Source organism: Heptranchias perlo, chromosome 7, assembly GCF_035084215.1.
Source record: "Heptranchias perlo isolate sHepPer1 chromosome 7, sHepPer1.hap1, whole genome shotgun sequence".
Lineage (NCBI taxonomy): Eukaryota > Metazoa > Chordata > Chondrichthyes > Hexanchiformes > Hexanchidae > Heptranchias > Heptranchias perlo.
In genome coordinates, this window is record NC_090331.1 from 52,848,462 (window position 1) to 52,875,688 (window position 27,227).

Below are 27,227 nucleotides of genomic sequence, written 5' to 3' on the forward strand. Positions count from 1 at the left end.
AACCAAAAGTGGTATAAATTGTTTGTTAAACCTGATTCTTAATTAATTTGTTATAATAATATTTTATTAAATGTAACATAGAATTATTGTCCTAATTTCTTAACATGAAAAGATTCCTTCAGTTTTATTTTCCTCTTGCATCTTACAAAAATATCAATAGATTTGTGCCAACTAAATTTCAAAAATGAAAACCAATATCTTAATTCAGTAATGCTTCATGCTGAATGAACTTCAGCTTATTTAGGTTACTTTTTCTGGCCAATACATATGTCAATTGTTCAATCGTTTAGCAAAGCAAAAAGTATATTAAAACTAATTGCTTAGTTTGTGTCAATACAAAATCAGCATTCTGCTGTGAATACGATATAAAGGCCAATGTAAAATATTTGGCCATTCTGTACCGTGTCCAAAATGTTAGATTCAGTCACAACTTTACATTTTATTTTCATCGATAGAAAATTAATCAATAATAAAAAAGTGAATAGTTTTAAAAAAAAGTGTTAATTCACAAGTTTTAAATTTTCAGACCTTTTCTTCAACTGTCTGTGTTGCTCCTTCACCAGTTATTGAATCTCTGGGCTGCATTTCCAATAAAGTATGGAGAAGACTGTCTGAAGTTACAGTCAAGAATTCAATCTCTGCATTTGAGTGGAGACCATAATGTACAGGACATTCAGGTGGTAACATTTCATCAATGTACCTGTGATAACCATTGTAATCAAGATTTGATGGGGCTATAAAACCAGGAGCTAATGCCATTTTTCTTTCAAACTGTAACAAAGAAAAACAAAATAAAGTGTGAAAGAAATCAACATGAATCACCTAATTTACTAGATTATGTCCGCCATCTTAATTTAGTGTATAAATATATATTTTCTTAGTCATTTAAACAGTCATCCAGTCAATGTTAGGCTCATTATTAACTTTTGTTTGAAGGACACAAAAGATTTTGAAATAAAAACAGAAAATGGTGGAATTACGCAGCTGATTGTTCAGCATCTGAAAGGAGGAAAAAAGCCAATGGTTTGGTTGAAGAATTTGGAAAAGAAAAGCAAGAAAGATCCTTCGTACGGACAGTACGGACCAAACAAGGAGGAAAGGGAAGAACAAGAGGTAAAGATCAAGAGTAAGATATGCTACTTATTTCAAGTAGCTAATGGGTTTAATTGACTGGAATCAGTTTTTTTTATATTAAACTGAAAGAGGTGAAAATATGAGTTGATATACAAAAGGTCATCTCAGTAAGGGTGTGAAAATGCATTGGAAAGACAAACGGTCAATTGAAATAGCTTCAAAACTGGAAGGGAATGAAGTGAAATATGAATGGGAGAAACTAATAGAAAAATGGCACAGACAGCTAAGGGCTGAAGCTGATAAAGTTCAGATCAGAGAGTTACAGTTTGAAGATGAAATACTGTTCCTCAAAGTTTGTGTTGAGCTTGTTTGGAGCAGTGTAGGCGTCCAAAGATGGAAAGGTAAGAGGGGAGTAGAAGTTGAGGTTTTGATACCATTCGTAGTACAGTACCATAATCTCAAGTTTGCTTTTACATCTCAGTTACAATTACTTTTTCTTCATCAGCTGCGCCCCCCTCACTACTTGCCACTCCTAGACTGAGATGGTGGGCACACCATTTGTAACCAGGCTTCTGCCAGTTCTGGTCTGTAATTGATCATTAGGAGGTGAAAAAGAGTGACATGTGTTGAATCACCCTCTTATTTTCACCCCATGCCTTTGGGAAGCTACATTATTTCCCTCTTGGATGAAAATTGTAAACTTACTGTGTGAAGAACTGTGGGCAGGCACCTCGAGCCTTTCACTTTGCGTCTCTGGCCTGCTACAACATTAGACCTTCCCTCAAATTAATAATGACCGGATGCTAAGCCTGACATTGTTTTTAGTTTTTTGTTGTTTGTTGCATCTTAAAGCTTAGAAATGTCAAATACATTTGGTTTCCCTACATAACAGTTGCTGCATTTCATTAGTAATTTATTGTGTGAAGTATTTTGGGATCTTTAGGCTTGACAACACCTATGCAAATGAAAATATTATAAATCTGTGATCAAACAATACATGGTGTTGAAAATGTCAAATGTTTGCTTTTAGTTAGTTACTGCGATGGTTCTCAAACTGTGGGACATGCACAACTGGTAAGGTGCAGCTAGGGATGTGAGCAAAAGTAAAAAGTCTTCTATTTGCTATCAGTCACATTTTCCAACTCACGATCTGCCCCTTCTTATTCCACTCCTGATATTCCACCTCCTGCCTGACTCACCTGATCTGCATCTTCTAAGGAAGGCTCTCTGCTAATGAGAATAATCAAGGTATTTTTTACTCCAGAAAAGGGAAAGGAAAAATGAGTAAGGGAAAAATAAAAGAGGAAACAAAAAAGTAAAGAAAGAAAAATGGAGCAGACGGAAAACCATAGGTGAAGACGACCAAGAGAGAGAGAAAAGTGAAGAGAAACAGAAATGATTGAGGGGAATGATAATAATGTAAGCTTTGCTGATGTTTTTTCATTGACTTAACAATGTCCATAGCTGTTCAGTTGTTACAGGTGGCCCAAAAATGTTTGAGAATCAATAATTTACATAAAAATGTGAAATGGTGGGAAAGTTATTATTTGCAGAACAATCTGTTTGCACATAAATACTGATTTAAAACGGAAGAATTATTGTCTAGATTTTATTCTGTACTAGACAATGGTACACAAATTTCCAGTAGGGGGAGCCCCAGCTCCAGTAACATATGAAACTTCACTCAGAATCACATTCACCAAGACAAAATACCTGGTTAGGTTGCATGTACTCTTCCAGATAAGTACGACACAGCCTTCTGTCCCAATCATCAGTGATATGACCACCATACATAATTTCACCAAACAGGTAACGCAGATCTTCCCATGGTACCTAAAACCCCAAATAATTTACTCAGTGTTCAAGTTTTAAAACAGAGTATGAAGAAGTTCTATATTTATGATGGAATAATAATATTTCAATCCCAATGAATACTCTATACATATATTTTATTAATGTGGCCATAATAAACTTAACTTAGCCTTATGCTGTAATAGAGGACAGTTATGTCAGTTGTGCATTAAAGAATAAGCAAAGCTACCCAACAACAGCAACCTCGCAGCTCTCATTTAAAACAATAAATTATCCATGAGATAAATATAATAGCGCACCACTGATGATGCATTCTTGATATTCTTCCACTCATGCGTAACTGACTAACTGAATTATGGGTCTTTCATACTCCAAAAATAATTTTAATAATGCACCATCACTGACATAAGATTTTTTTTTACTTCTGTTTGATAATGGGATGATCAAGCTTGTCCAATAAATACAAAGTAAATTGCATCTGTCTAGTTATTGACACATTCATGGCGACGTCCTGCCTTAACACCTGAAAGACAGCCTCAGACACCAAAGAAAAACAGTGTTATTATTGCAGAAAACATTTTTATTAATAATTTATTTATATTTTATAGAAATAGGAACAACATGCTAATAAGTCAACAATAAAGAAAAAAAAATAAAGAATTCAAAAGAGACGCTCATGCTGGGCGGTATGCTCAGCCCCAGAGGGATAGAAATCAGATGACTTCATTGACTCTCTGATAACCCAGTTTGAAGACCTAAGGTCTAGAATAAAACATCTTCAGTTTCATTTGATTATGTGGTTTTGGCAATTAACATGGACCTTTTTGTCCTTCCAACTAAATTGTGTTTTAAACCAGCCCAAAACTCTGTTAGTAAGAAATAGTAAAATATCTTTTAAGTGATGACAAACAAAGGTCACAAGTTAGGTGACTTTTTGCCATATCTTGGTGGACGTTTGCCCAAAATGTTCCCAATTCATCAATTTCAGCTTACAGTTGTCAGGCTGACTGCAGAGAATGGAAATGTCACAGAGTGAAATCCATCAGCTGAGACATAACTACTGCAATCGGGAAATCAGGGAGGGCTGGCAATTCAGTAATAGTATTGGATCAGTGTTAGAGAATAATGGTGACATGTCTGCTCATAGTATCATAGTCTTGCCTGCTCTTCCATCCATATCTTAATGGTTTAATCATAATATTTGAGCCCTAGCCATTAGGTATAATGCACTATCATGAAGTAAAGTTAATTCATACAGTGCTGCATAGAGTTTATAAGGAATTTAACAAAAGTTAATGGAAAATAACCAACGCTCTCGCCATTTTCCTTGCCTACCAGTGAACTGGCCAAGAAAACAGTTCTCTAAATCCTAATAACTTAATGAAGTAGTCCTTTTCTGCGCAACAGATGAAAGTTCAAGGAATTTGAAACATGGAAAATAAACTTTTGGAATGTGACAGGGAACACATTATCAAAATATGTAGGAAACGTGTTCCAATCATTCTATCTCTCAACAAATTCAATTGGTTCACATACAAAAATTCACAGATAAAATAATTGTGATTAATCAGAAGCTTGACAATTCTAGTAATTTTCAGTGCATCTTTCATTTTTGGAGTTATGATCACAAACTGGAAGAATTTCAGACATCCAAACATGAGTGCCACCATCTCATGCAATGATAATTGTAGTCAGCAGACTCCCCGAACTGTAGTTTCAAAGCCAGTCAGTAGAAACCATTTAAAATCTTTTGAGAGTTATGGAACACTCCATACACAAACTATCAAACCAGAATTGCCAGTTAAACTTGGTGGGGGAAGGGGAGGGGGGGAGAGAGCAATAGAAAGAATGAGGAGAGAGCAACAAAGAGAGAGGGACTTCCTCGCTAGGCCTTTCATTATATTTGAATCCAAGGTTGTGATCTGGGCTATTTAGATTTGTGACTATTCTACTTAGTTTCTACTAGAAAAGTTAGGTCAGAATATCTAATTCGGTATATTCTTCACATACTGTGCAAATAAAATTCCTACAACACATTTTCCATACAATTAGAATCTCATATATCTCTACAGTACCTGAGCATTAGTTTCCAAATAGTTGTATAAAACATGGACTGAGATAGTTAGGTCACCAGTATTAAAAGGATACTTTCGATTCCAGCCCTGAGGTCCAAATTTACGGCGTTCAGCAACACAGGCATGGAAGTAGCATAGTGAAAACAGTATTGTCTTAAACTCGTGTTCACGAGAGCATCGATCTAGAATATCCTGTGATGAAAGGTACATAGAATGTGCTTACTATAGCAAATTTAACTCAGATAATTATTTTCAGAGAGGAAAAAAACAAACCTGATCTAGTAATATGACTTTGTTTAAAGTATCCAGACAATTGAATTTTTGATTCTATTTGATCAGAAAATCAAACTCATCCAGATCAGATAACCAGATGTGCACAAGTAGCATAAATACAGATAATGTCTTCTTCACTAAAATTTAAACAGTATTCATTCTACTACCACTAGAAAAAAAATCTTCAAAGTACAGAATATTGCACAATACGGATGTCAGCCAGAGGCACAAGTAGACTTTTTATTTCATTCTCAGAGTAGGCACAAAATCAAGATAATTGTAGTTTTAGTGTTTGTTTCACCCATCAGTAAAGTATCTATAGAGCTTTGCTTGCATACAACAGTGTGGTTGGTCCAGATCAGTACTAGCTCCTGTTATATACAACTATAGAACTAGACCATCACATCCTACATTTCCAATTTGAAAAAAAAATCTACATACAGGACATAGATGGGGAAAAGTAAAAGATCAAAAATAAAGAAAACAAAGTCTCAAAGGTGCAAGCTTACATTTAAGTTTGCTTTGCTAGGTTCCCTTCCTATGCAAAAAAATCTCTACACAACATTTTTTTTTGAGGATTATAATTTCTCTTCCCTTTCTTGGGTCCCAAAGTCTCACCCCATCTCCTGCTGAAAAGGTGGATAGGTGACCTTCACCCAGACCTCTGCCATTGCTGCTTTGAACTGACCGTCATGAGACAACGAGAGTGCCCACTGGCGGACCTTTGTTTTTTTTCCTTCACTCCATGTGGGGAAGCATTTGGTTTCCACTCAGCACCTGCGCATATCGGACTAGGTGAGATCTTCGGCAGAAACCCCCACTCTATCCCTACCATGGTATAGCATGCTTGGGCTCCAACACGTGGTGGCACTGAGCCAAGTTTAAACTTTTGTAGAATTGCAAATATATTACACTGCTTTGAACTTGAAGCCAAATGGGGAGAAAAAAAAGATCAATATATGCAGTGTGCTGATGAACAGTTAAAAGGCACCTCACTTTAAAGACCGGTGATAGCATAAAGCTTCAAAATTGAGGAAGAAGCAAATGCATAATCAGAAGTGCCCCCCTTCCTCTACCAGCAAAGCTGAATGTCCCACATACAGAATTCTAGGCCAATAGTTTTAATAATATGGTTCACCAGTTCTTGTGAAACAAGTCACTGATCCCAGTTCCCCGTCCTTGTTTCTGCCGCATGCATGGAATATTTAAGTTGCAAATCACTGTGTACTGTCTGCCAAAATACTGAAATGATCTTCAGCCATACCTGATCAAAATTATCCAAAGCTGCATGGAGATTAGCAAGCATACCAGTTGGTGGTTCATTGGTAATTTTAACTGAGTTCTCAAGGATCCCTTGCGGAATAATGTGCTCTTCAGGAGTTGGAGCGGACTCTGCACTCATGAACACACGATAGTCTGGATGGGATCCTTCACTGTACTTCTCAAGAAGCTGTTCTAAATTGCTGAGCCATTTAGCCACTAAGTGAATATTCTGCAGGGCATTTGAACAATTTTATTTTTTTGACATTAAAACATTGTTACATACTAACAAATTATACACATATCTATTTCATTTTGTAGATCAACTGGTAATGTCTCAAACTTTGCTTCTATTTCTTAAAACATGAGACCCTTGGGAGATAAAAAAAAGAACAGCCCAAATTAATAGCTACACATTAAACTTATTAAGGTATTGAAATTCAGATTACTTGTTGTATTACAAGAATGTAACACAGATTTTAGAAATAGAGTTATGACACTTTCTGAGCTTCTTGATCATGTTGTAGTCTTACAACCACTCCAGCTACCTTTTAAGGAAGAAGAAGAAAGACTTGCATTTATATAGCACCCTTCACAAACTCAGGATGTCCCAAAGTGCAATGAAGTACTTTTGAAGTGTAGTCACTGTTGTAATGCAGGAAATATGGCAGCCAATTGGTGCACAGCAAGGTCCCACAACAGTAATGTGATAATGACCAGATAATCCGTTTTAGTGATATTGGTTGAGGGATAAATATTGGCCAGGACACCAGGGAGAACTCCCCTGCTCGTCTTCAAATAGTGCCATGAGATCTTTTACATCCACCTGAGGGGGCAGACGGGACCTCGGTTTAATGTCTCATCTGAAAGACGGCACCTGACAGTGCAGCACTCTTTCAGTTCTGCACTGGAGTGTCAGACTGGATTATGTGCTCAAGTCTCTGGAGGGGGACTTGAACCCACAACCTTCTGACTCGGAGGCGAGAGTGCTACCAACTGAACCACAGTTGACACAATTAATGAAGAGAATACTCATCACAGTGCAACCATGCCTCACACAGCCCAACTTGCCTGCAGGATAACCCAGTGTCCTTCTTTAGATGCTTTCGTCACAGCTTGTTCAGCTACTGCCTCTTGCCCTTGTCCGAGGGATACATTGTGGAGTTTTCCAGAATCTATGGTGAAGCCAAGCTTTTTTCCTGTACAGTACAATACTATATATCAGGGCAATATTTGTTCAATAAGTTAATTTAAAGTCTAAGCTAGGAAGGTAAGATGGATTTCTAAAAGTTAGAGTATATTTCCGCCATCTGCTAATGTTAGCGAAAATGTCAGCATATTCAGCATCAATGTAGTAGCTCATAGAATGAGAACCATGCTGATGCTTTTGGTATTTCAATCTCCCTATTTACAAACACTAGGTCCACCAAGTTTTGATCACAAAAGTTCAGTTTAGCTCATGCACATAATATGGGCTTCAGTGCCTCATTGAGCTTCTCCACCAGCTCTTTTGTCTGAGAATGGTATGGGATGGTGCAAAGCGGTTTGATTTGGAGCCACTTCCACAGCATTTCTGCTGCAATCTGATGGAATTTCGTTTGGAAACCTGACTTGTGAAATTTTACTAGCAGGACACTGGAAACTATGTCTGTTTTGATTGAGATGAATTCAACCACATCTGGATGCACAGGCCATCGGTGTCGGAAGGTACTTCATCCCTGAATTACTCCAGATAGGCAGTGGTCCCACTACATCTATGTCCACCCTTTTAAAAAGTGAATTAAAAATGGGCAGTGATTGTAAGCTCATCTCTTACAATATTGTGCCACATCTTACAAAATTCCTGATCAATAAAAATATAGTAGCAAGTGATGTTGAATACATTTTACCCTTGGTGTACAGTGAATGGAATGCTACAGAGTACTTCCAATAGTTTGATATGACAACATACTCAGCATCCACTACAGCTGGCTGCACTGGCTTGGTCGTGATTTCACTCACCTGAATCGTTGTGATCACATGTAGTACCTCTAGATTAGAATCTAAATCATAGCTCATATGGGGAGGATTAAAAATCAGTATAGTGAAGGGGAAAATGTAGTATAAAATAAAGTGTTGGGGGGATATGTCCCTTTGGGGAAAATAGCGGACAGGTTTAGCAGTTTACTGAAAGAAGGAATGGGATAGAATGAAAAACAAATTGAGGAGTATGATTGGCTTGGAGTTGCAGTTTGTATATGTGAATGTGCAAAGTATTAGAAATGAAGTTGGTGAACTAGAGGTGCTAATTAGAATATGGAGGATCATAATCTTGTAGCCTTGATGGAAACTAAAGCAAAGGTGAGATTGGAGTTTCTGCCAGTCTCCTGTCAAAGTTATAGTGGGAGCCTGGTGGTAGCCCTGTGGAATTTCAGAGCCTTAGTGTCCATAATGCAGGATGAAATTAATGAACACTTACAGATATGTGCTAGGTGGGGCCAGTAAGCTTGAATTTGTAATTGAATTGACTAATTGAATTTAGTGAAGAGATCAGAGTTTGTGATAAAGGAAATGTGGTGGATGTCGTACCTATAGATTTTTAGAAGGCATTTGATACAGTGCCCCATAAGAGGCTTGATACTAATGGTAATGCATGTGCTATTAAAAAGAATGCAGATGATGGATAGAGAGAAAATTAAGGGTTAGGAAACTAAAAGTAGGGGCAAATTGTTTTTCAGATTGGTGGGATATGGATAGATCCTCAGGGATCTGTGCTGGAATCTATTGTTTTCCATTTATAAAAATTATTTGGACATAGGCAAAGAGAAAGTATATCAAAATTTGATGATCACCAAATTAGAGGCATGGGAAACTGTGAGGAAGAATGCAAAAGACAGACAGGTTAATGGAGTGGGCAAATAGGGGGCAGATGCAGTCCGTTGCAGAAGAATGTGAAGTAGTATATTTTGGGAAAACATTGTGAAAAGTATGCCCTAAATGATAATTTTTTTTTAAAAGGAGGGACAGGTACTGTTTTTAGTTTAAAAAATAACAATATAATCAGTAAAAGTGACCGTGAAACCATTATAAAAAGTCAATTGGTTCACTAATGTCCTTTAAGGAAGGAAACCTGCTGTCCTTACCTGGTCTGGCATATATGTGACTCCAGTCCAGTATCAACGTGGTTGACTCTTAGCTACCCTGTGAAGTGGCCTATAGCAAGCCGATCAGTTGTGTCAAACCACTGAGTGGTTCAAGAACCTTAGGGCAAGTGGAGATGGGCAATAAATGCTGTCCTTGCCAGCAATGCCCACATCCTGATAATGAATAATGCAGAACAGATACATTTTTTTTAAAGGTGAGAATGCAGGCAGAAAAGCCTATTAAAAACAAACAGAATTTGAGGTTTCCATCTAGGGCAGTGAATATAAAATCAAGGAAGTTATGTAATTTTATGCATGGCATTGATTAGACCACAACTGGAGTATTGTGCGTAGTTCTGGGCATCCCATTGTAGGAAGTATATTATAGCCCTAGAAAGGGTACAGCAAAAATTCACCAAGATGATACCATGAATGAGAAATTATGGTTAAGAATCATTAAAGTCACTACTTAACTTTTTCTCCACCATTTTATTTTTTGGGTTGGTGGATCAGTAAAAAGCAATTCTCTAAGAAAAAACCCCTCCAAATTCCTTTTTCTTTTGCATCACCCATGGCGCATACAACACGTAATGCACTTGATGACATCATGAGTGTGATACACATGCATCTTGGCACCCATTTTTAGTGCCACAAAGAGCAGCATCTTGAGTTGAGATCCTATTTAGCTATCTTCTGTTCTTGCCCACCGTAGGAATGTTTAAAAAAAACAAAAGATTTTTAAAAATACTGTTACTTTTTATTCCTCTGTTACTCAACAATAAACAAAAACAACAACTTCCATTTATATATAGTGCCTTTAACATAGTAAAATGTCCTAAGGTGCTTCACAGGAGCGTTATTTAACAATATTTGACACCAAGCCACATAAGAAGATATTAGGGCAGGTGACCAAAAGCTTGGTCAAAGAGGTAGGTTTTAAGGAGCATCTTAAAGGAGAGAGGGGTAGCGAGGCAGAAAGGTTTAGGGAGGGAATTCCAGATTTTAAGGCCTAGGCACCTGAGTCACTGCTGCCAACGTGCAGCAATGAAAATTGGGGATGCACAAGAGGCCAGAATTGGAGCAACGCAGTGATCTCAGAGGGTGTAGAGCTGGAGGAGGTTACAAAGCCAGCGAGGGTCAAGGCCACGGAGTGATTTGAAAACAAGGATGAGAATTTTAAAATTGAGGTGTTGCTGGTCCGGGAGCCAATGTAGGTCAGCAAGCACAGGGGTGATGGGTGAACGGGACTTGGTGTGAGTTAGGCTACGGGCAGCAGAGTTTTGGATGAGCTCAAGTTTAGGGAGGGTACAAGGTGGGCAAGGTGCACACTCAGCACTGTTCTTTGCCGCAAGTACCAAGTTTGAGGCAGAGTTATGTGCTTAGTGCTCTACCCATGTTAGGTATCATTGCTGGAATTTTTGGAGTTGAAGCTTGCGTTGCAGATATCCTATTTAAATATCTATGAATATTTACATTGCACCTGGTCAGGGATGTATATACAAGACCCAAATGACAAGATCTGCAACAAAGCGGCCCACATTAACAGTTTTACCGAAATTATAAGGTATCAAGCTTCTACTGAACTTTAAGAGGTGCTCCATATAGTGTGTTTTATCTTTTCCCGAGGGTTTAAATTATTGTACTCTGTGAATCAATAGAGGTTTCTTAGTTGGCACCAGAATTGACTGATTGCTACCGATGTCTGAGAGTGAAGGCATTTGGAGTATGGTGTTGTGATCTAAAAATAATTCTGTGGTAATTTCATGGTGCTCATGAAATTCATGGATTACAATGAGCAGAAAATACAAATTGGTGGCAGATTGTGCGAATAAGGGATTTTTTCGTCAAAAATTAAAGGTAACAGAGGGTGAAGAAGTGGAGTGTCTACGTTATAAATTTTATGCAGTAGAAGTGCATGCTGACAGAGACTGCGTAAAGGAGCACTTGGACAGCAAAAGGCACGCAGGGCTCTGAGATGAGAATGAGAAAAGGAATAATAAATACTACTTGGATTCACTTGCTTATCAAAAATTAGAATTAACATGGCATTGAGTGAATTCATCCATGCCCTGTGTTCATCAGGCCAGCCAATAAGTCTTGTTGATGGTACACTTGGTGATTTTTGAGAGAACATTTTTGCCTATTAGCAAAAAACCATGCCCAATGATGCTATCCTTGCCAGATAAGAAAATGATGCGGTACAGAATGACAAAATTAAGGACAGGTTAGTCAGAAATGTTGAGTTCTTTAACTCTTGATGTATCACCTGATGCTCTTGGACAACCAGCAGTGATTATTTTGTATATGTTTTATGACTTTGTTGTGGAGAAGCCTACACTTATGCCGGCAGATCTGGATTTTATCGCGGACCCAAATATTGTGCAGGAAAGACTGACAATGGAGTTTGTCTTTTTCTCTGGAGCAGTCAGAAAAGTGGACTAGCACTGTGGATGCTAATATGTTTAATATTGTGACTCATGAAAGTGTAAATAATAGCGGGTTGTTATTTAGCTTAACTGTGCCATTTTTTAGACCCTTGCTCAATTTCAAGTTTTAGTGATTGTTCGTATAAAATCTGATTTTTACTTATTTTTCTCTGATTTTAGCTTTGTTTTGGGATCCAATTTTCCCCTTGATTTTCTTTCCATTTTGATGCTAAAAACACACCTCAAAAGAACCCAGTTTTTAAATTAAAAAAAAACCAACTTTAATGATCCTTAGTTATTGTTATGAAGAAAGGCTTGATAAAAATGGGGCCTTCACTCATATATAGAAAGATAAGGGGGAATCCAAGAGGCTTCAAATCTATGAAATGATGGAGAGGGTTACAGTGAAAGATTATTACTAATTCACCAACTGGCAGAAACAATGAAATTTAGACTGATGATTATCACTAGAAGAATGAAGAAGGAAGTTAGAAGACTTTTTTTTAAACACAGAGGGTTATTCTAACATACAATGCTTTATCACTTGTTGCTGTTGGGGCAAAAGCGTAGCCTATAACAAAATTTTAAATGAATAAGTATTTGAAAAAGAATAATATGGAAGAGTATAGGGAAACAAGAAGGAAATGGGATTAGAGTAGATAATGATGGTACTGATATAGATATGATAGGCTGTAATTTCCCATATCTGTTAATAACACATCATATGTCATGCCTACTATGTGTTCACCCATCCAAAATTGATAATCCAGGATTACCTTTGCTAATGGCCTTTCCGTAGCTCGTAAAATACCATTAATGCAGGCAATGATTGACTTATAACAGGTGCAGATATACTAATCTGAGATTATATCACACATTATATAAAGGAGAATATTGTCTGACCATTCACCATAATTGGGTACAAGTACTGCATTGTATTCTACAAGGTATTGAAATGACACAGGTTGCAAGATGGCTGAGTCTTGCAGCAGCACTCTGTCTTCTCGAACACACCTGAATCCTGACTTTAACCAACAGCCACTTTCTTTCGACCTGCTTTATTACAGTTGAGACAACTTCCCTGGAGTGACATCTTTGAGGTTTATAGGGCTGTGCAATTCCCAGCTTATAGTGATTCATGGAGCAAATAATAATTTATACACACTATCTGGTGATAGAATACCATGCCTGTTCTAGTAGCATACTCACCTAAGGTCTCTACATCTTTCAGTGGATCAACTCCAGAAGAGAGAATGAAGAAGATTGGAGATGCTGGACCACTTTCCCTAAACGATTTAGCAAATTCTGTCTGACGTCCCTCAACGTATTTTGACCCAAGTTTCTCTTCCACAAATTTTCTGTAAAAATATATATTGTAAACTACTTGTAAATCCTTTAGTCAGTGAAAGGTTAAAAAAAAATCATATTGCTGATGAAGAAAGAAATTGAAGGAATACTGTAAATTTTAATCACTGAAATTCAGACAAGTTTTTGTTTAAATGTTGCTGCAGTTTGCCATAAAGCTGTGCTCTTACTTATTGAAACTATTGTAATAAAATCTCTTGTGACTGTTATCTACAGCATAGCTGTTAAATCTGTCAATTTTCTTCTTGATTGGCCAAGTGTCTTTTCTTCCTCAGTGGTTAAGATTGTTTTTCATCTTGCTTAATTAGCAGCTACAACCACAACCTGTACAAATCTCACTCAGTCCTGCAATTTAAAGCAGCCTGGCCAAGTCACTCTCCCAGCAGCTACTGTTGTCTCTTTCTCAAAAGAAAGGCAATCTTTGTCTGGTTCAAAGTATTTACTTCACTTCGCCAGTGTTTCACTGCGCAGTTGGCCACCATCATTACGCTGGCAAAGTAACCTCATAGAATCCATCGGCCAGACCCATCTTGGCTCAGCGCAGCATAGGCTTCCTGAGCTCAACAGTACACATGGGCAGAAAGGTTGGGTAAGCATCCACTCAAGAGCACACGTTAATTCTCATTCATTTAAATTTAGCAACACAACTGTTTAATAAATATTAAACATTAATCCTTCATTTTGGATTTAAAAAACAATACTCTTCCCCCCGCCCCCCGAGTGGTCCCAGGTATACCCCTTCCACTCCCAGTTCCTAAACCCAAGCCACCCATGTCCTACCAATTCCCAGCCCCCACCCTTGTGTCTTTTCCCTCCCCAGCCCCAAGTCTGCTACCGCTTAGGTCCCTGTTACCTATTTCCTCCCAATTCCAAACCTAGCCCTGTCGCTCCCTTCCTTCCTAAGCTTCCACTTCTAGGTTCCATGCTCCAGTTTCCTTTAGGTGATGCATGAGAGAAACCAACGCCTACTTGCTTTTAAACCATTTTTAGTGGCACAACTTAGCACCCTACTTAGTACTGTCCACCCCTCCAACACACGGCACAGCAAATCTACATGGCTCCTAGGAGCGCAAGCTAGGATAACTACTCTCACGGGGAGACTAGAAGCAGATGCTGAGACTGGATTTCACAATTTCCAACTGTAGCAGAATGAGACAGGCCAACTCACAATCCCCCATCGCATAGCCTTCATCCTGCATAGACTTCTACCCAACCAGGGCAGACGAGAGCTAGCGAACTATGGCCCAATTTATTTTATGACACACTTCTGCATATATTATACTCCTGCCCCATCCTCCAGCTCTCCTGGACAGAAATGCTGGAGGGCGCTGAAACATTGATGGGCCTTACCATTCCCCAACCCCATGCATACTCAGCTTACTGCCAGCAGGGGAACAAATCCCTTCCACTCTCAAGCTCACACAGATCTCACTCCTGGCAGCAAGATACATCCCCCTGTCATGGCGCAATTCAACATTCCCTACAACAAACATGTGGTCTAAGCACATTTGGGACATCTGCCAGCCGAAGTGAGTAACATGTAGGCTGCACATGGAGCTGAAGGAACAAAGGTGTGGGCTGTATATGAAGCTTAAGAAACACCAGGAAATATAGGGCACCTTCCTGAGACCACCCTCCAGCCCACTCCAAGCTCCTAGAGTTACCTACGAGAAGACAGTCCTCACAATGCACAATGCCAGCAAAGATCTATTGCTGCTGTAACTACTGCAGCATCTCAACCCCATCCTAACAAACATGCAGCACCCCTGACCAGGGATGAACCGGGCCCCATTAGCCTACGTCCTAATGTATAAAACTATATAACTATGATGACTCTCATTGAATTTACCTGCAAGTATTGCAAAATGTTCACTACAGCATTTACCATGGATTAAAACTTGTCCTAAACGGTATGTAAAACTTCTTGTATAAAATGAAACTATTCTGTGATACAAGCTTTCTTGGAGCATTTCAACATAGCAGGCATTAGGACTGAGACCAGTATCACAATAGACACCAGGCACTTGCTCTCCCCCAACCTCTTGCAAAGCCATCTCCCAGGAGTTTTGGTCTTTTGGATGAGATGTTAAACTGAGGTTCCATCTACCTGTTTAGGTGGATGTAAAATATGTAGAAGAACAGCAGAGAGTTGTCCCAGTGTCCTGGCCAACATTTATCTCTTGACCAAGACCATGGATTAACTGCATCAGTGACTACATTTCAAAAGTAATTCATTGGCTGTGAAGCACTTTAGGGCGTCCTTTGTATGTGGAAGGCATTATAGAATCTGTAAGAAAGAACTTGCATTTATAATTTATAGCAGTAGGATCGGAATACCTGATTGCATACGTCATGCGATCTGGACGTAAAGCTCGCATCATAATAAGCTTCTGAAGGGAGCTTTTATTTTTCCATTCTTGAGGAAACTTCTCTTTTTCTGGGCATTCGGATTCAACAACTTTTTTCCAACGTTTGGCTGAACCTTCAATATCCCTATCCAATCCACGAAATTCATCCATAAAGCTCATTGTCTGAGGATAGACAACAACGGGGATTACATTTCTAATTTATTAGTAGTTTCTTATTTCTTTTGAATTAATAAAGAAATTCAACAGTTGATGTCTTGATCTTTTAGAACCTTAACTCATTTTCTAATTTCTTTACTAAAGGAAATAAATATTTATTTCCTAGGTATCGAAGAGGACTTATGAGGGTTAATTGCACAATCCCTTGCCCCACATCGGGGAGACACGCTTACAGGGAACAAGGGTGAGAGAATCTGCAATTCAATGTAGTAGCCCTATATTCAACCTGCACCTTCGAGCATAGCTGCAGCATTGGGAGTATGGGATTGCCCCTACAATGTTTTGAATGTAAAGTCACTGCTCCAAGTGTAAGAAAGGATTAGATCTAGATGCTATATTTGTTAAAATAAGTATCCAAATATAACTGGGGTCAATTTTAACTCTCGGCTGTTTTTAGGCATGCAGGGTGCAGGGTGAGTGCAAAACGCCTTGACTGGAGAAAATTTGAGACCCGGACTATTTTAACTCCTGTGCCTCTTTACCATGCTGCTGGGTTCACTTTCCACCCGATGGAGGGTCTCGGTGGAGTCTGGGGAATGGGAAGCTGCAATTTTCCTTGCGAGTCCAGAGGAGCACTCCAGTTTCTGCCGGGCAGTAGGGTTAAAATCAACCCCACTGTTTTCAATGTCAGAACGTTCTGACTTAGCACATATAGAGTGAATATTAATTTGCAATTGAAATCATGGGGTAGAAATTGAGCACGTGACAGATGGAGCGCTTCCAGCGCGTGCCCGAACCAGGAGGCCCAAGGTTCTCCTGAAATTGTTTCTCGGGCCTCATTAAGAATTGGAGCGAGCTGCTAGTACCGGTCACACCTCCAGAGGAAGCTCGTCCATTTCCATCCATCCAATTTAGGCTGCCTGCCTCGCCGGCAGCGACCCTGAGGTAAGTCCCAGGTAAGGAGACTGGGAGGGACACAATTGAGACTGGCAGTGACCCTCAGGAGTGCTGGGAATCCAGGAGGAGCAATCCCGCTCCTCCTGGCTCCACGTGAATGTTATTTTAAAAAAAATATTTACCTTTTGTTGGTGGCTGCTTCTTGACGTGGGTGTCTCCCACTCAGGGCAGCCCAATTTCAGGAAGGGGTCCTAAAATAGGCATTAGACTCCAGATTAACATATGCAAGGAGCTTAACACCTATTTTAGGAGGCCTCCAGGGACGTCTGAAAAATTGCCCGACTCAAGATGGGAGCGGACATATTTCATGGAATCTGTGGTGTGTAGGACACAGCCCCACAAAATTGGTCCTTTTTGCTCCTGTTTTCTGCCTGGAAAATGGGTGCAACGATGATCAAGTTCTACTCCATTATCTTCCACAAATAAAGATTTGAGTACTTTAGCATCTTAATACTGGGCCTTTCGAAGGTGATTAGGAAGGTAACTTGTGGCGAGTTCTCCTGAATGAGTCTCATGCACCACCTCATGTCTCTTTGCACAGTAGCAGTGGTAGAGGCCTTTGAGGAGGTTGGTTCTCTTGGATCAGGAATGGCATGTAGTACAAGGACTTAAAGAGTAGGCAAAATATAGTCTCAAAAAGTAGAGAGAATCACTTTTCTGAATTGATAATTATATTTCGACACATTTAAGATACTTAAGCTGTACTCAACAAATACATGGAGCATTCGTGGTTAACTTCCTAGTTTAAAAGCTTTATAATGTCATTTACTGCTTCTACACTTTTCCAAAAATCCAAGTCTGCTAGAAGCAAATGCATACCTTTATTGCACTCCATGCTGTGTTTGACAGGAAGTCCACAGGACTGTTGTAATTATGGTCAGTATTAAATCTGAGCAAGAAATCAAGTTCACGAGCATCTATTTCCTTTTTCATAAGTAAAAGCTATACAAGGAAATTTGGACATCCATATTACAATTATAACATGAACTGTTATTTCATATCCATTCCTACAGCAAATCCTAGCATGCACAGTTGATATATTACTTTCCTAATGCCTGCTATACCTGATATGAGAATAATATCGAGAGTAAACAAATATCAAAAGTTGGTCATGAGGAGTCTGTTATATAACATACATTTTTATTTGTAAAAATATTATGCACCAGCTAATACTTAATAAAGTAATTCAAATTCATACCTGAAAAGACATTTGAGCTGTAAAGGTAAGTTTATCCCTTTCGAACAGCCCACGGCTAATGTAAATGAATGTTGAATATGTGATCTCATCAGTTAGATTAGTTACTCTCACTCTCACATCATCAGACTCTTCAGCCTGTTGTACAGCTTTGTGAAACACAGCAGCAAATGCCTAAAGATAAAAGAAATCGCTAGCTGTTCATTTATTGCTATTTTAATTGTGGAAAACATATGTATAAATAGTGCTGTATAAATTAATAGTAACCTTGAGTGAGAACCGGTACATAGGATTGATCATATTAAGGTCATTCATGATAAAGTAGAGCAGAGAAGCTCTGACAGCCGCAGGACGATAGTGTTCACGAGCTTCATTGATCTTTACTTCATTAACTTTAGCTTCAAGCACCTATACAAAAGATAGTAACGGTTAAGATGTGATGCTAAATAATTATTTTAAAGCATTTTTTTCTCCACCAATTTTCTCTCTCCTAAAGGCTTGGCTTGGTGAGTGTCAGATGCCTACTGGCATCTTGCTCAAGTGGCCATTATGTAAGATATAGTTGATTTAGAAGTATTTTAATATAAGCATGCATGGTGTTATGTCTTTATGAACTTACATTTAATATGTACCGAAGTTTTTGGATATTGTTAAAATAACTACATTATGTATAAACCCAGTGTAACATGGCATAAAGTCGAGAAGTAAGCATGAATGGTCAATTAAACCAAAATGAAGTTAAAGACAAAGGGTGTGCTGAAGCAGTATAATGTTTGCAACAAGCAGGCGGTGAAGGTCCAGGCAATGAGTGTATTTGCAAGGAATGTGCTGCAGTAATGTGATGTTTGAAATGAACAGATAACCAAGGACAGGATGTTAATTAAATCACTAATCAAAGTGGCCCGAAACATTCCAAACTTACCAAAGTAAAAGACCTTTGCAACAACTAACGTAAAGATTGTTGGGGTAAAACTGCTTTTGCAGTAACTCATGTAAAGACTGTTGATGTAAATTCTCAGATAAGGAATGGTTCAGTCTGCAAAAGCAAGGAACGGGGTGATACCGGGAGTAAGCATAGAATGTACTATTGAAGGTTAGGAATGATGATTAATGGCGTGGGTGAGATAGCCCAGGCAACTGTTAGTTGCCACATAGGCAGGAAAAGGGTTCAAAAGAACTACTATTGAACCCGAGAGGCAGCGCGGAGACCCAGAGGAAGAAAGAAGAGAATCTACACTTAACAGAACGCAGCAAGAGATAGAGAGACACAGTCACTCGGAGGGCTACTACCGAGGTTTTGAGGAACAGACTGTGACTATCGTCTTTTTTAAGTGTTACTTCTTTGTACTGAGTGTAAAACTACTTAATAAATTTGTTATGCCTATAATCAACATGCCTGTACCCATAGTGGTTTGTTGTTGTCACGGACAAGTCTCTTGAGTTGGATTAAATTGAATCCTGAAAGTAGGAGAAACCTACAATTATTCATATGTAAGTGTCGATGGTGAATCCACCACAGGGCATCACAACCACCTCAGGTTCTATCCTTAGCCGAAATCCACACACATGTACTTCCAGCAGGGGTTGTTGGATAGCAATCGGGAGTAAGAACCATGGCCAATTTTCCTCTTTCTAAACCAAGGCTACTGGAGCCAATTGTGGTACTATGCTGTCTTAGCTAAGATCTGGTCATTCAGTACAGACCAGAATTGAACCTGGGATTTTCCTTGTCTGTGTGGTTCAGTTACTCATTGAATAAATTTGCGGAGACATTGGGGAAGCAAGTTGAAAAAATATTTGGAAGGCAAGTTTTACTGAGCAAGCAAATGATTTTAGGCATTTCTATAACATTTTGTTGTTCTAAAATCATTTTTAATTCAAAAGACACGAGAAGCATCAATGCTTCATAAAATTGTTACTTTAAATGTGGTTTTACGTCCCGGCACGTTTCACGTCATGACACGCTTTACGTCACGTCAAACGTCATGACACATTTCACGTCACGACATATTGCATGACATGTTTCTCTTTGCGTCAAGTTTTATGTCTCGTGTCATGTTTTAGACTCCTATTAAATGAGTGCGATCATTAATATCCTGAATACATACAGTAGACCATTGTTATAATGAAGACAACACAACTTGCATTTGTATGGTGCCTTTAACATAGAAAAACTTCCTAAGGCACTTCACAGAGACATAATTGGGAAAAAAATGAACACTGGGTCAAAGGAAGAGATATTAGGAGGGGTGACCAAAAGCTTGGTGAAAAGAGAAGGGATTGAAAAATCAAATGTGAAAATACTCAACTGGAGGAGGGCTAATTTTAGTGAGTTGAAAAGGGATCTGGCCCAGGTGGACTGGAATCAAAGATTGGCTGGTAAAACAGTAAACGAGCAATGGGAGGCCTTCAAAGAGGAGATAGCTCGGTTACAGACTAAACACGAGGTGGAAAGGAAGGGCATCCAAAGCTATTAGCTCCCTGGATGACTAAAGATTGAGAGATTAAAATGAAACAGAAAACGGAAGCTTATGATAAATGCCGGGTTCATAATTCAGTAGAGAACCAAGCTGAATACAAAAAGTACAGGTGGGAACTGAAAAAGGAAATAAGAGGGACAGAGATAGTGTATGAGAATACATAAGTAGGTGGCATAAAAGGCAACCCAAAAGTCTTCTATAAACATGTAAATAGTAAAAGGGTAGTCAAATGAAGAGTGAGGGTGATTAGGGTCCAAAAAGGAGATCTTCTTGTGGAGGTAGAGGACATGGCTGAGGTAGTAAATGAATACTTTGCATCTGTCTTCACTAAAGAAGAGGATACTGCCAATGTCACAGTAAAGGAGGAGGTAGTAGAGAAATTGGATAGGATAAAATAGATAAAGAGGAAGTACTAAAAAGGTTGGCAGTGCACAAAGTAGAAAAATCACCCAGTCCAGATGGAATGCATCCTAGGTTACTGAGGGAAGTAAGGGTCGAAATTGCAATCTTCCAATCCTCCTTTGATATGGGAGTGGTACCAGAGGACTGGAGGAATGCAAATGTTACATCCCTGTTCAATAAAGGGGAGAGGGATAAACCCGGCAACTACAGGCCAGTCAGCCTAAAGTTGGTGGTGAGGAAACTTTGAGAGAAATTAATCCAGGACAAAATTAATTGGTACTTTGTAAAATATTGGTTAATAAATGAAAACCAGAACAGATTTGTTAAAGGCAAGTCGTGTTTGTCTAACTCGATTGAGTTCTTTGATGAAGTAACGGAGAGGGTTGATGTTGTGTATATGGGCATTCAAAAGGCATTTGATAAAGTACCACATAATAAACTTGTTAGCAAAATTAAAGCTCATGGGTTTAAAGGGACAGTGACAGCATGGATACAAAATTGGCTAAGGGACAGAAAACAGAGAGCAGTGGTGAACGGTTGTTTTTCAGACTGGAAGGAAGTGTGCAGTGGTGTCCCCCAGGGGTTGGTGTTGGGATATATATTAATGACCTGGACTTGGGTGTACAGGGCATAATTTCAAAGTTTGCAGATGACACAAAACTTGGAAATGTAGTAAACAGTGAGGAGGATAGTAACAGATTTCAGGAGGACATAGACTGGTGAAATGGGCACACACATGGCAGATGAAATTTAACAGAGAAATGTGAAGTGATTCATTTTGGTAGGAAGAATGGGGAGAGGCAATATAAACTAAATGGTGCAATTTTAAAGAGGGTGCAGGAACAGAAAGACATGGGGGTGTACATACACAAGTTTTTGAAGTTTGAGGAAGCTGTTAAAAAGAGACATATGGAGCTCTATTTTAGCACCCGCTATCGGGTGCGTTCCTGGCAGGGGGGGGGGGCTCCGAAAATCGGAGAATCCCGGCGCGGTACCGGATCCCGCCCCGAACCCGCGCACTTCCGGGTTCCCCGCTGACGCGCCGGCGTGGGCGCGCAGCCCCCGCTGGTGGGAATCCTGCAGGCAATTAAAGCCAGCGGGATGCCACTTGACAGTATTTATTTAGGTATTTCAGGTCATTAACTGACCTGATTAAGGGACTATGTGGGATTTTAGAACAAAGTGGGACTGTTTCCCACACTGGGGGAAACACTCCCAGGTCAAATGGACGTGTTGCAGCTGTCAGCCTGTGGCAGCTGCAAAGGTCCATTTGACAGGTGGGGGGGGGGGGCGGGGGGAGACCCTCACCCATTGCAGGAGGCCACTCTGTCCCTTGGGACAAAGGTTGGCCTCCACCACCCTCCTCCTGACAGTCAAAGTCACCAACCTGCACACTTACCCCGGGGTCCAGAGACATGTACCTACCTTGCGGACCCCCTCAGATGTACATCTTGCAGATGGGGGCTGCCGTAGCTGCAGTCATGACCTCCTCGGAGGGCAAACAGCATCACCAGCCTCACCATCCACCTCTGACACGTGGAGCCCCACAACACAGTGCTGTGACACATCCACCTGTACAGCAGGAGGGAGGGCTACCGCAGAGAGAGATGCGTCGCAGAGGGCACTACCCTCGCCACAGGGTCCACAGACCAAGGCTCAGCTTCCTGGACCTCTCTGAGCAGCAGTGCACACGGAGGCTCAGAGTCACTCGACATGTAGTCGTGGACATCTGCAGCCTCTTTCATGCCGAGCTGCTCCTGGCTGGCCCGAGCACCATCTTCTTACCTGTCGCTGTCAAAGTCACCACTGCCCTCAACAACTTCTCCTCCGCATCCTTCCAGGGTGCAACCGGGGACATCGCCGATGTCTCTCAGTTGTCTGCACAAAAGAGCCCTGCAAATACACCTACACCCACTCTGCAGTGACACAGTGGGTGGCATCAGTTGTGGGTCCTCATAGTGATCCTCAGGAGAGGGCATTATTGCACAGACCAGACAGGATTCGCGAAGACATGGCAGTAGTGGTGCCAATATAATATGTCATTTGAGTTGGTCAGAAATTCAATATAATAACACCCATGACAAACCCTCAGACACCCTTGTGCATCCCCTTCATGCTCACGACATGTTTGCCTTACGCTGCCTACTGCACATATGTGATGCATGCCCTGTGGCTGCAGCACAGGTAGTGGCAGGTTGAGTGAGGCTGGCCGTGAAAGAGATGCACAAGAGGGTGAGTATGAGAGAGAGCCATGAGATTGTATGAGGATTGGGTTGAGTGGTAGTGGCAGGATGAGTACTGGCGAGGTGAGTAGGTGCAGGTAAGATGAGGATGAGGTTTGAGTGGGTATGAGGGGTGATGTGACAGAGTAGTGTTGGCAGTGCCGAAGGAGATGTGGGGTGGGGGCAGTGATGTGGCAGACGGAGTGTAGGGGGAAGACTACGTGTACTGACTTTGGCTGACCTACTGAGGTCATTGGAGCGCCTCCTGCACTGTATGCAGGTGGGCGATATGTTGGTTGTGCTGGTGACCTCTGCCACCTCGAGCCAGGCCTTCCTGGTGGCAGAGGCAGGCCGCTTCCTCCCGCACGCCGGGAGGAAGATCTCTGTCCTCCCCCTCCTCCTCACCCCATGTATTGATACCTGGAGTGAGGCATCATTAAACTGGGAGCAGCCTTCCCCCTGGGCTGCTCCATGCTGTAATTTTTGCTATTTGTTGCAGCATCTGTCAGTGGAGGACTACCCCTTTAAATAGAGCGCCTCCAGCTGACAGATCTTACTGCGCATGCGCAGCCCGCCCGACGCGCAGATCAGCAGTGGGGAACCCGGAGGAGCAGGTAAGTGGATCCAATTAGTGGATTGGATCCTACAATCGCGTGGGAAACTGACTGATTTCACCGGGCGCGTTACCCACGGGCCCGATAGCCCCCCCGCCAAGAACCCACAGCCCTGCTAACATCGGGCCCATGGGATCTTCGGCTTCACAAATAGAGGCATAGAGTAAAAAAGTAAGGAAGTCATGCTGAATCTTTATCAAACACTGGCTAGGCTCCAGCTGGTGTATTGTGTCCAATTCTGGGCACCACACTTTAGGAAGGATGTCAAGGACTTAGAGAGGGTGCAGAGGAGATTTACTAGAATGGTACCAGGGACGAAAGACTTCAATTATGTGGACAGACTAGAGAATCTGGGGTTGTTCTCCTTAGAGCAGAGAAGGTTAAGGGGGGATTTAATAGAGGTGTTCAAAATCATGAAGAGTTTTTATAGAGTAAATAAGGAGAAACTGTTTCCAGTGGCAGAAGGGTTGGTAACCAGAGGTCACAGATTTAAGGTAATTGACAAAAGAACCAGAGGCGACATGAGGAAAAAAATGTTTATGCAGTGAGTTGTTTTGGTCTGGAATGCACTGCCTGAATGGGCGGTGGAAGCAAATTCAATGATAACTTTCAAAAAGAAATTGAATAAATAATTGAAGGGGAAAATCTGCAGGGCTACGGGGAAAGAGCAGGGGAGTGGGACTAATTGGATAGCTCTTTGAAAGTGCCGGCACAGGCATGATTGGCTGAATGGCCCCCTTCTGTGCTGTATCATTCTATGATTCTATGATAAAGGAGGGTCTTCATGGAGGAGAGGGTGGTGGAGAGGTGGAGAGATTGAAGGAGAGAATTCCAGAGCACGGGGCCCAGGCAGCTGAAGGCACAGCATCAATAGTGGGGCAAATGGAGGGAGGGATACACAAGAGGCCAGAGTCAGAGGGACGGAGTGTTCAAGGAAGGAGGTTGTAGGACTGGAGAAAGTTACAGAGATAGGGAAGGAGCAAGAGCATGAAGGAATTTAAACACAAGGATGAAAATTTTAAATTGAGACACTGGGGGAATAGGAGCTCACGTAGGTCAGCGAGGATTGGAGTGATGGATGTGCAGGACTTGGTTTGGAATAGGATATAGGCAGCAGTATTTTGGATGGGCTGAAGTTTATGGAGGGTGGATAGAAAGCTGGCCCGGATAATATTGGAATAGTTGAGTCTGGAGGTGACAAAGGTGTGGATGAGGTTTTAGTTGCAGATGGACTGAAGCAGGGATGGAAATGGGTGAAGTTACAGAGGTAGATGAAGGTGGTCTTTGTGATGGAGAGGATACGGCCTTTGAAGCTCAGCACAGGATCAAAAACAAAGGCAAGTTTCTGAATAGTCTGGTTCAGCCCGAGACATTGGGTGGGGAGGGGGATGGAATTGGTGGCAAAGGTATGGGGTTTGCAGTGTGGGCCAAGGACAATGGCTTCAGTCTTCCCAATGTTTAACCGGAGAAAATTGTGGCCCATTCAAGAATGGATGTCAGACAAATTGTCAGACAATGCAGGGATAGTAGAAGTATTGAGGGAGATAGTGCAGAGGTGGAGTTGGATGTTGTCAGCATGAATGTTGAAGCTGACCCCATGTCTGCAGATGACATTGCCAAGGGGCAGTAAGTAGATGAGGAAGAGATGATCATTTTGGGGCCAGCCAGAAAGTGTACTGTAAATTGAAGGTATATTCCAACTGATTTCTATTGTCAATATGCATATTTGTTGTACTTGCATTTCACTGTGAAATACAGACATTGTACATACCAGTACAATGTCTGACATTTACAATGAATGTTATAAGGAACATTTAATCACATATGTTTCAATCGCAAAAGACTGAACCAAACACTTTGGGAATTTGTATTTTCTTTCCTAAGTGCAAAAATGGCACTACAGTTCTCAAAGGAGAATAAAATCTGAGAGTGACATGCAAAACAGAAAGGAGGATTTTATACAATTGTGTAACCAGATTAGACATTTTTCATACAGCCTCGTCTGTTATAAGATGAAGTGTCTTCAGAGATCAATATCTATGAAAAAGGCACATAGAGAAAGATAGCTGGGCAGGATGTGAAATACACAATGCGTCAATTTGCTGCTTGAATTTGTGTATTAGGATCCAAACTGAAAATATAAGAGCTTCGATTTTTTAAAAATGAAACTGTTTTTGGGTGGCTGCTAACTTTTATAAAGTGTAGATGGGTGAATCATACATCTTCCACTACTGGGAACCAGTAAAGGAATGGAGTTGCTAATGGAATTGGGCAGACTTTCAACAACAAGGCACTTAAGATTGTGCATGCTTGCTTTTTCATACCTTCATTTCTATTTCAGCTGCTGTGTGCTTTGTGGTTTCAAGTTTTTCCACTAGTAATGTATCTCCCAAGAAGTTCCTGTCTGCAGCTGAAAGTCGTGTCAACAGCTCATCCTCAAGTAGCTTCAGCTCAATTTTGAAATCATTCTGTTGCTTGGTGAGCTCAGACTAAGAAAATTAAAGTATGGTTCTGATGCTGTTTCTAATAAACAGAGTAGAAATGTAACGGCTTTCATCTCAACAGTGGGTATACAAATGACAGGAATGCAAGTCTAGTGGTTCCAGATTACAGTACTAACTAAATGTCCTGCTGTAGTACATTCATTGTAATAACCATTTGAGTGCTGAATCACTTTTATAGTTGTAGTATGACTTATACACACATTATATACAAATTATACAGAGAAAGCATTTTCATTGAGTTAGCAAAGAGGCTAAAATGTATTGCAATATCTGAAACAAGACATCTCATTTCCTATTGTGTTTAATTCATATTAAGTCAAAATGATATTACAATTTTAAAAATATCTACATATACTACACCAGAGACTTACATACAGCTAAGTACCCACAACTCACTTTTGTAAAACCTCTGTGTTGTTTTTCACCATCGTATACTACGAGTGATGTTTAATTGACAAAGTGAATTTTAGTAGCTTCAGAAAATGGCAAATTCCTACAAAAATGGGTGGCAATTTGGAGGAAAATCTAGGCCAATGTGTTGGACAATAAGCACTAAAGACAAATAACAGAACAAGGAGTGCAGTGTGAATCCTGATCTAAACTGTGGTGATCTTAATGGCCTGTTAATATCATGAGTAGAAAGCATCTGTGTTACATCCTAGGCAAATATTACTGAGAGAGACAAGGCTGTGAAACACCACAAGGCCGATTTTCCTCTCAGGGCAACTATTAGTTCCACTGCCCTACTCTTTCCCCATATAGAACATGTCTATTTAAAGTTTTTTTAAAATTAATTTTCTGAAGGCATTGACTTCCTCCTGGACCCAAAGGCATCTAGCCCATTCCACTGCCCTACCCCAAGAAGCTATTATTTGTATAAATGCTTTGAAGGTGAGTGTCAGGAGAATATTAAACTGTGCA

General features: G+C 40.4%; 1 protein-coding gene across 1 annotated transcript in view; it reads right to left on the reverse strand.

Moving 5' to 3' along the window:
* dnah9l (dynein, axonemal, heavy polypeptide 9 like) overlaps nt 1–27,227 on the reverse strand; it is a 329,459-nt gene that overhangs the window by 16,214 nt on the left and 286,018 nt on the right. The window contains exons 67-77 of the mRNA XM_067988173.1: nt 26,127–26,291; nt 18,352–18,492; nt 18,088–18,258; nt 17,709–17,831; nt 15,745–15,938; nt 13,252–13,400; nt 7,566–7,693; nt 6,499–6,726; nt 4,962–5,153; nt 2,788–2,907; nt 529–771 (exon numbers count right to left, since the gene is read on the reverse strand). Of these exons, the coding sequence (XP_067844274.1) occupies nt 529–771; nt 2,788–2,907; nt 4,962–5,153; nt 6,499–6,726; nt 7,566–7,693; nt 13,252–13,400; nt 15,745–15,938; nt 17,709–17,831; nt 18,088–18,258; nt 18,352–18,492; nt 26,127–26,291 (1,854 nt within the window). The remainder of the gene's footprint in view (nt 1–528; nt 772–2,787; nt 2,908–4,961; nt 5,154–6,498; nt 6,727–7,565; nt 7,694–13,251; nt 13,401–15,744; nt 15,939–17,708; nt 17,832–18,087; nt 18,259–18,351; nt 18,493–26,126; nt 26,292–27,227) is intronic.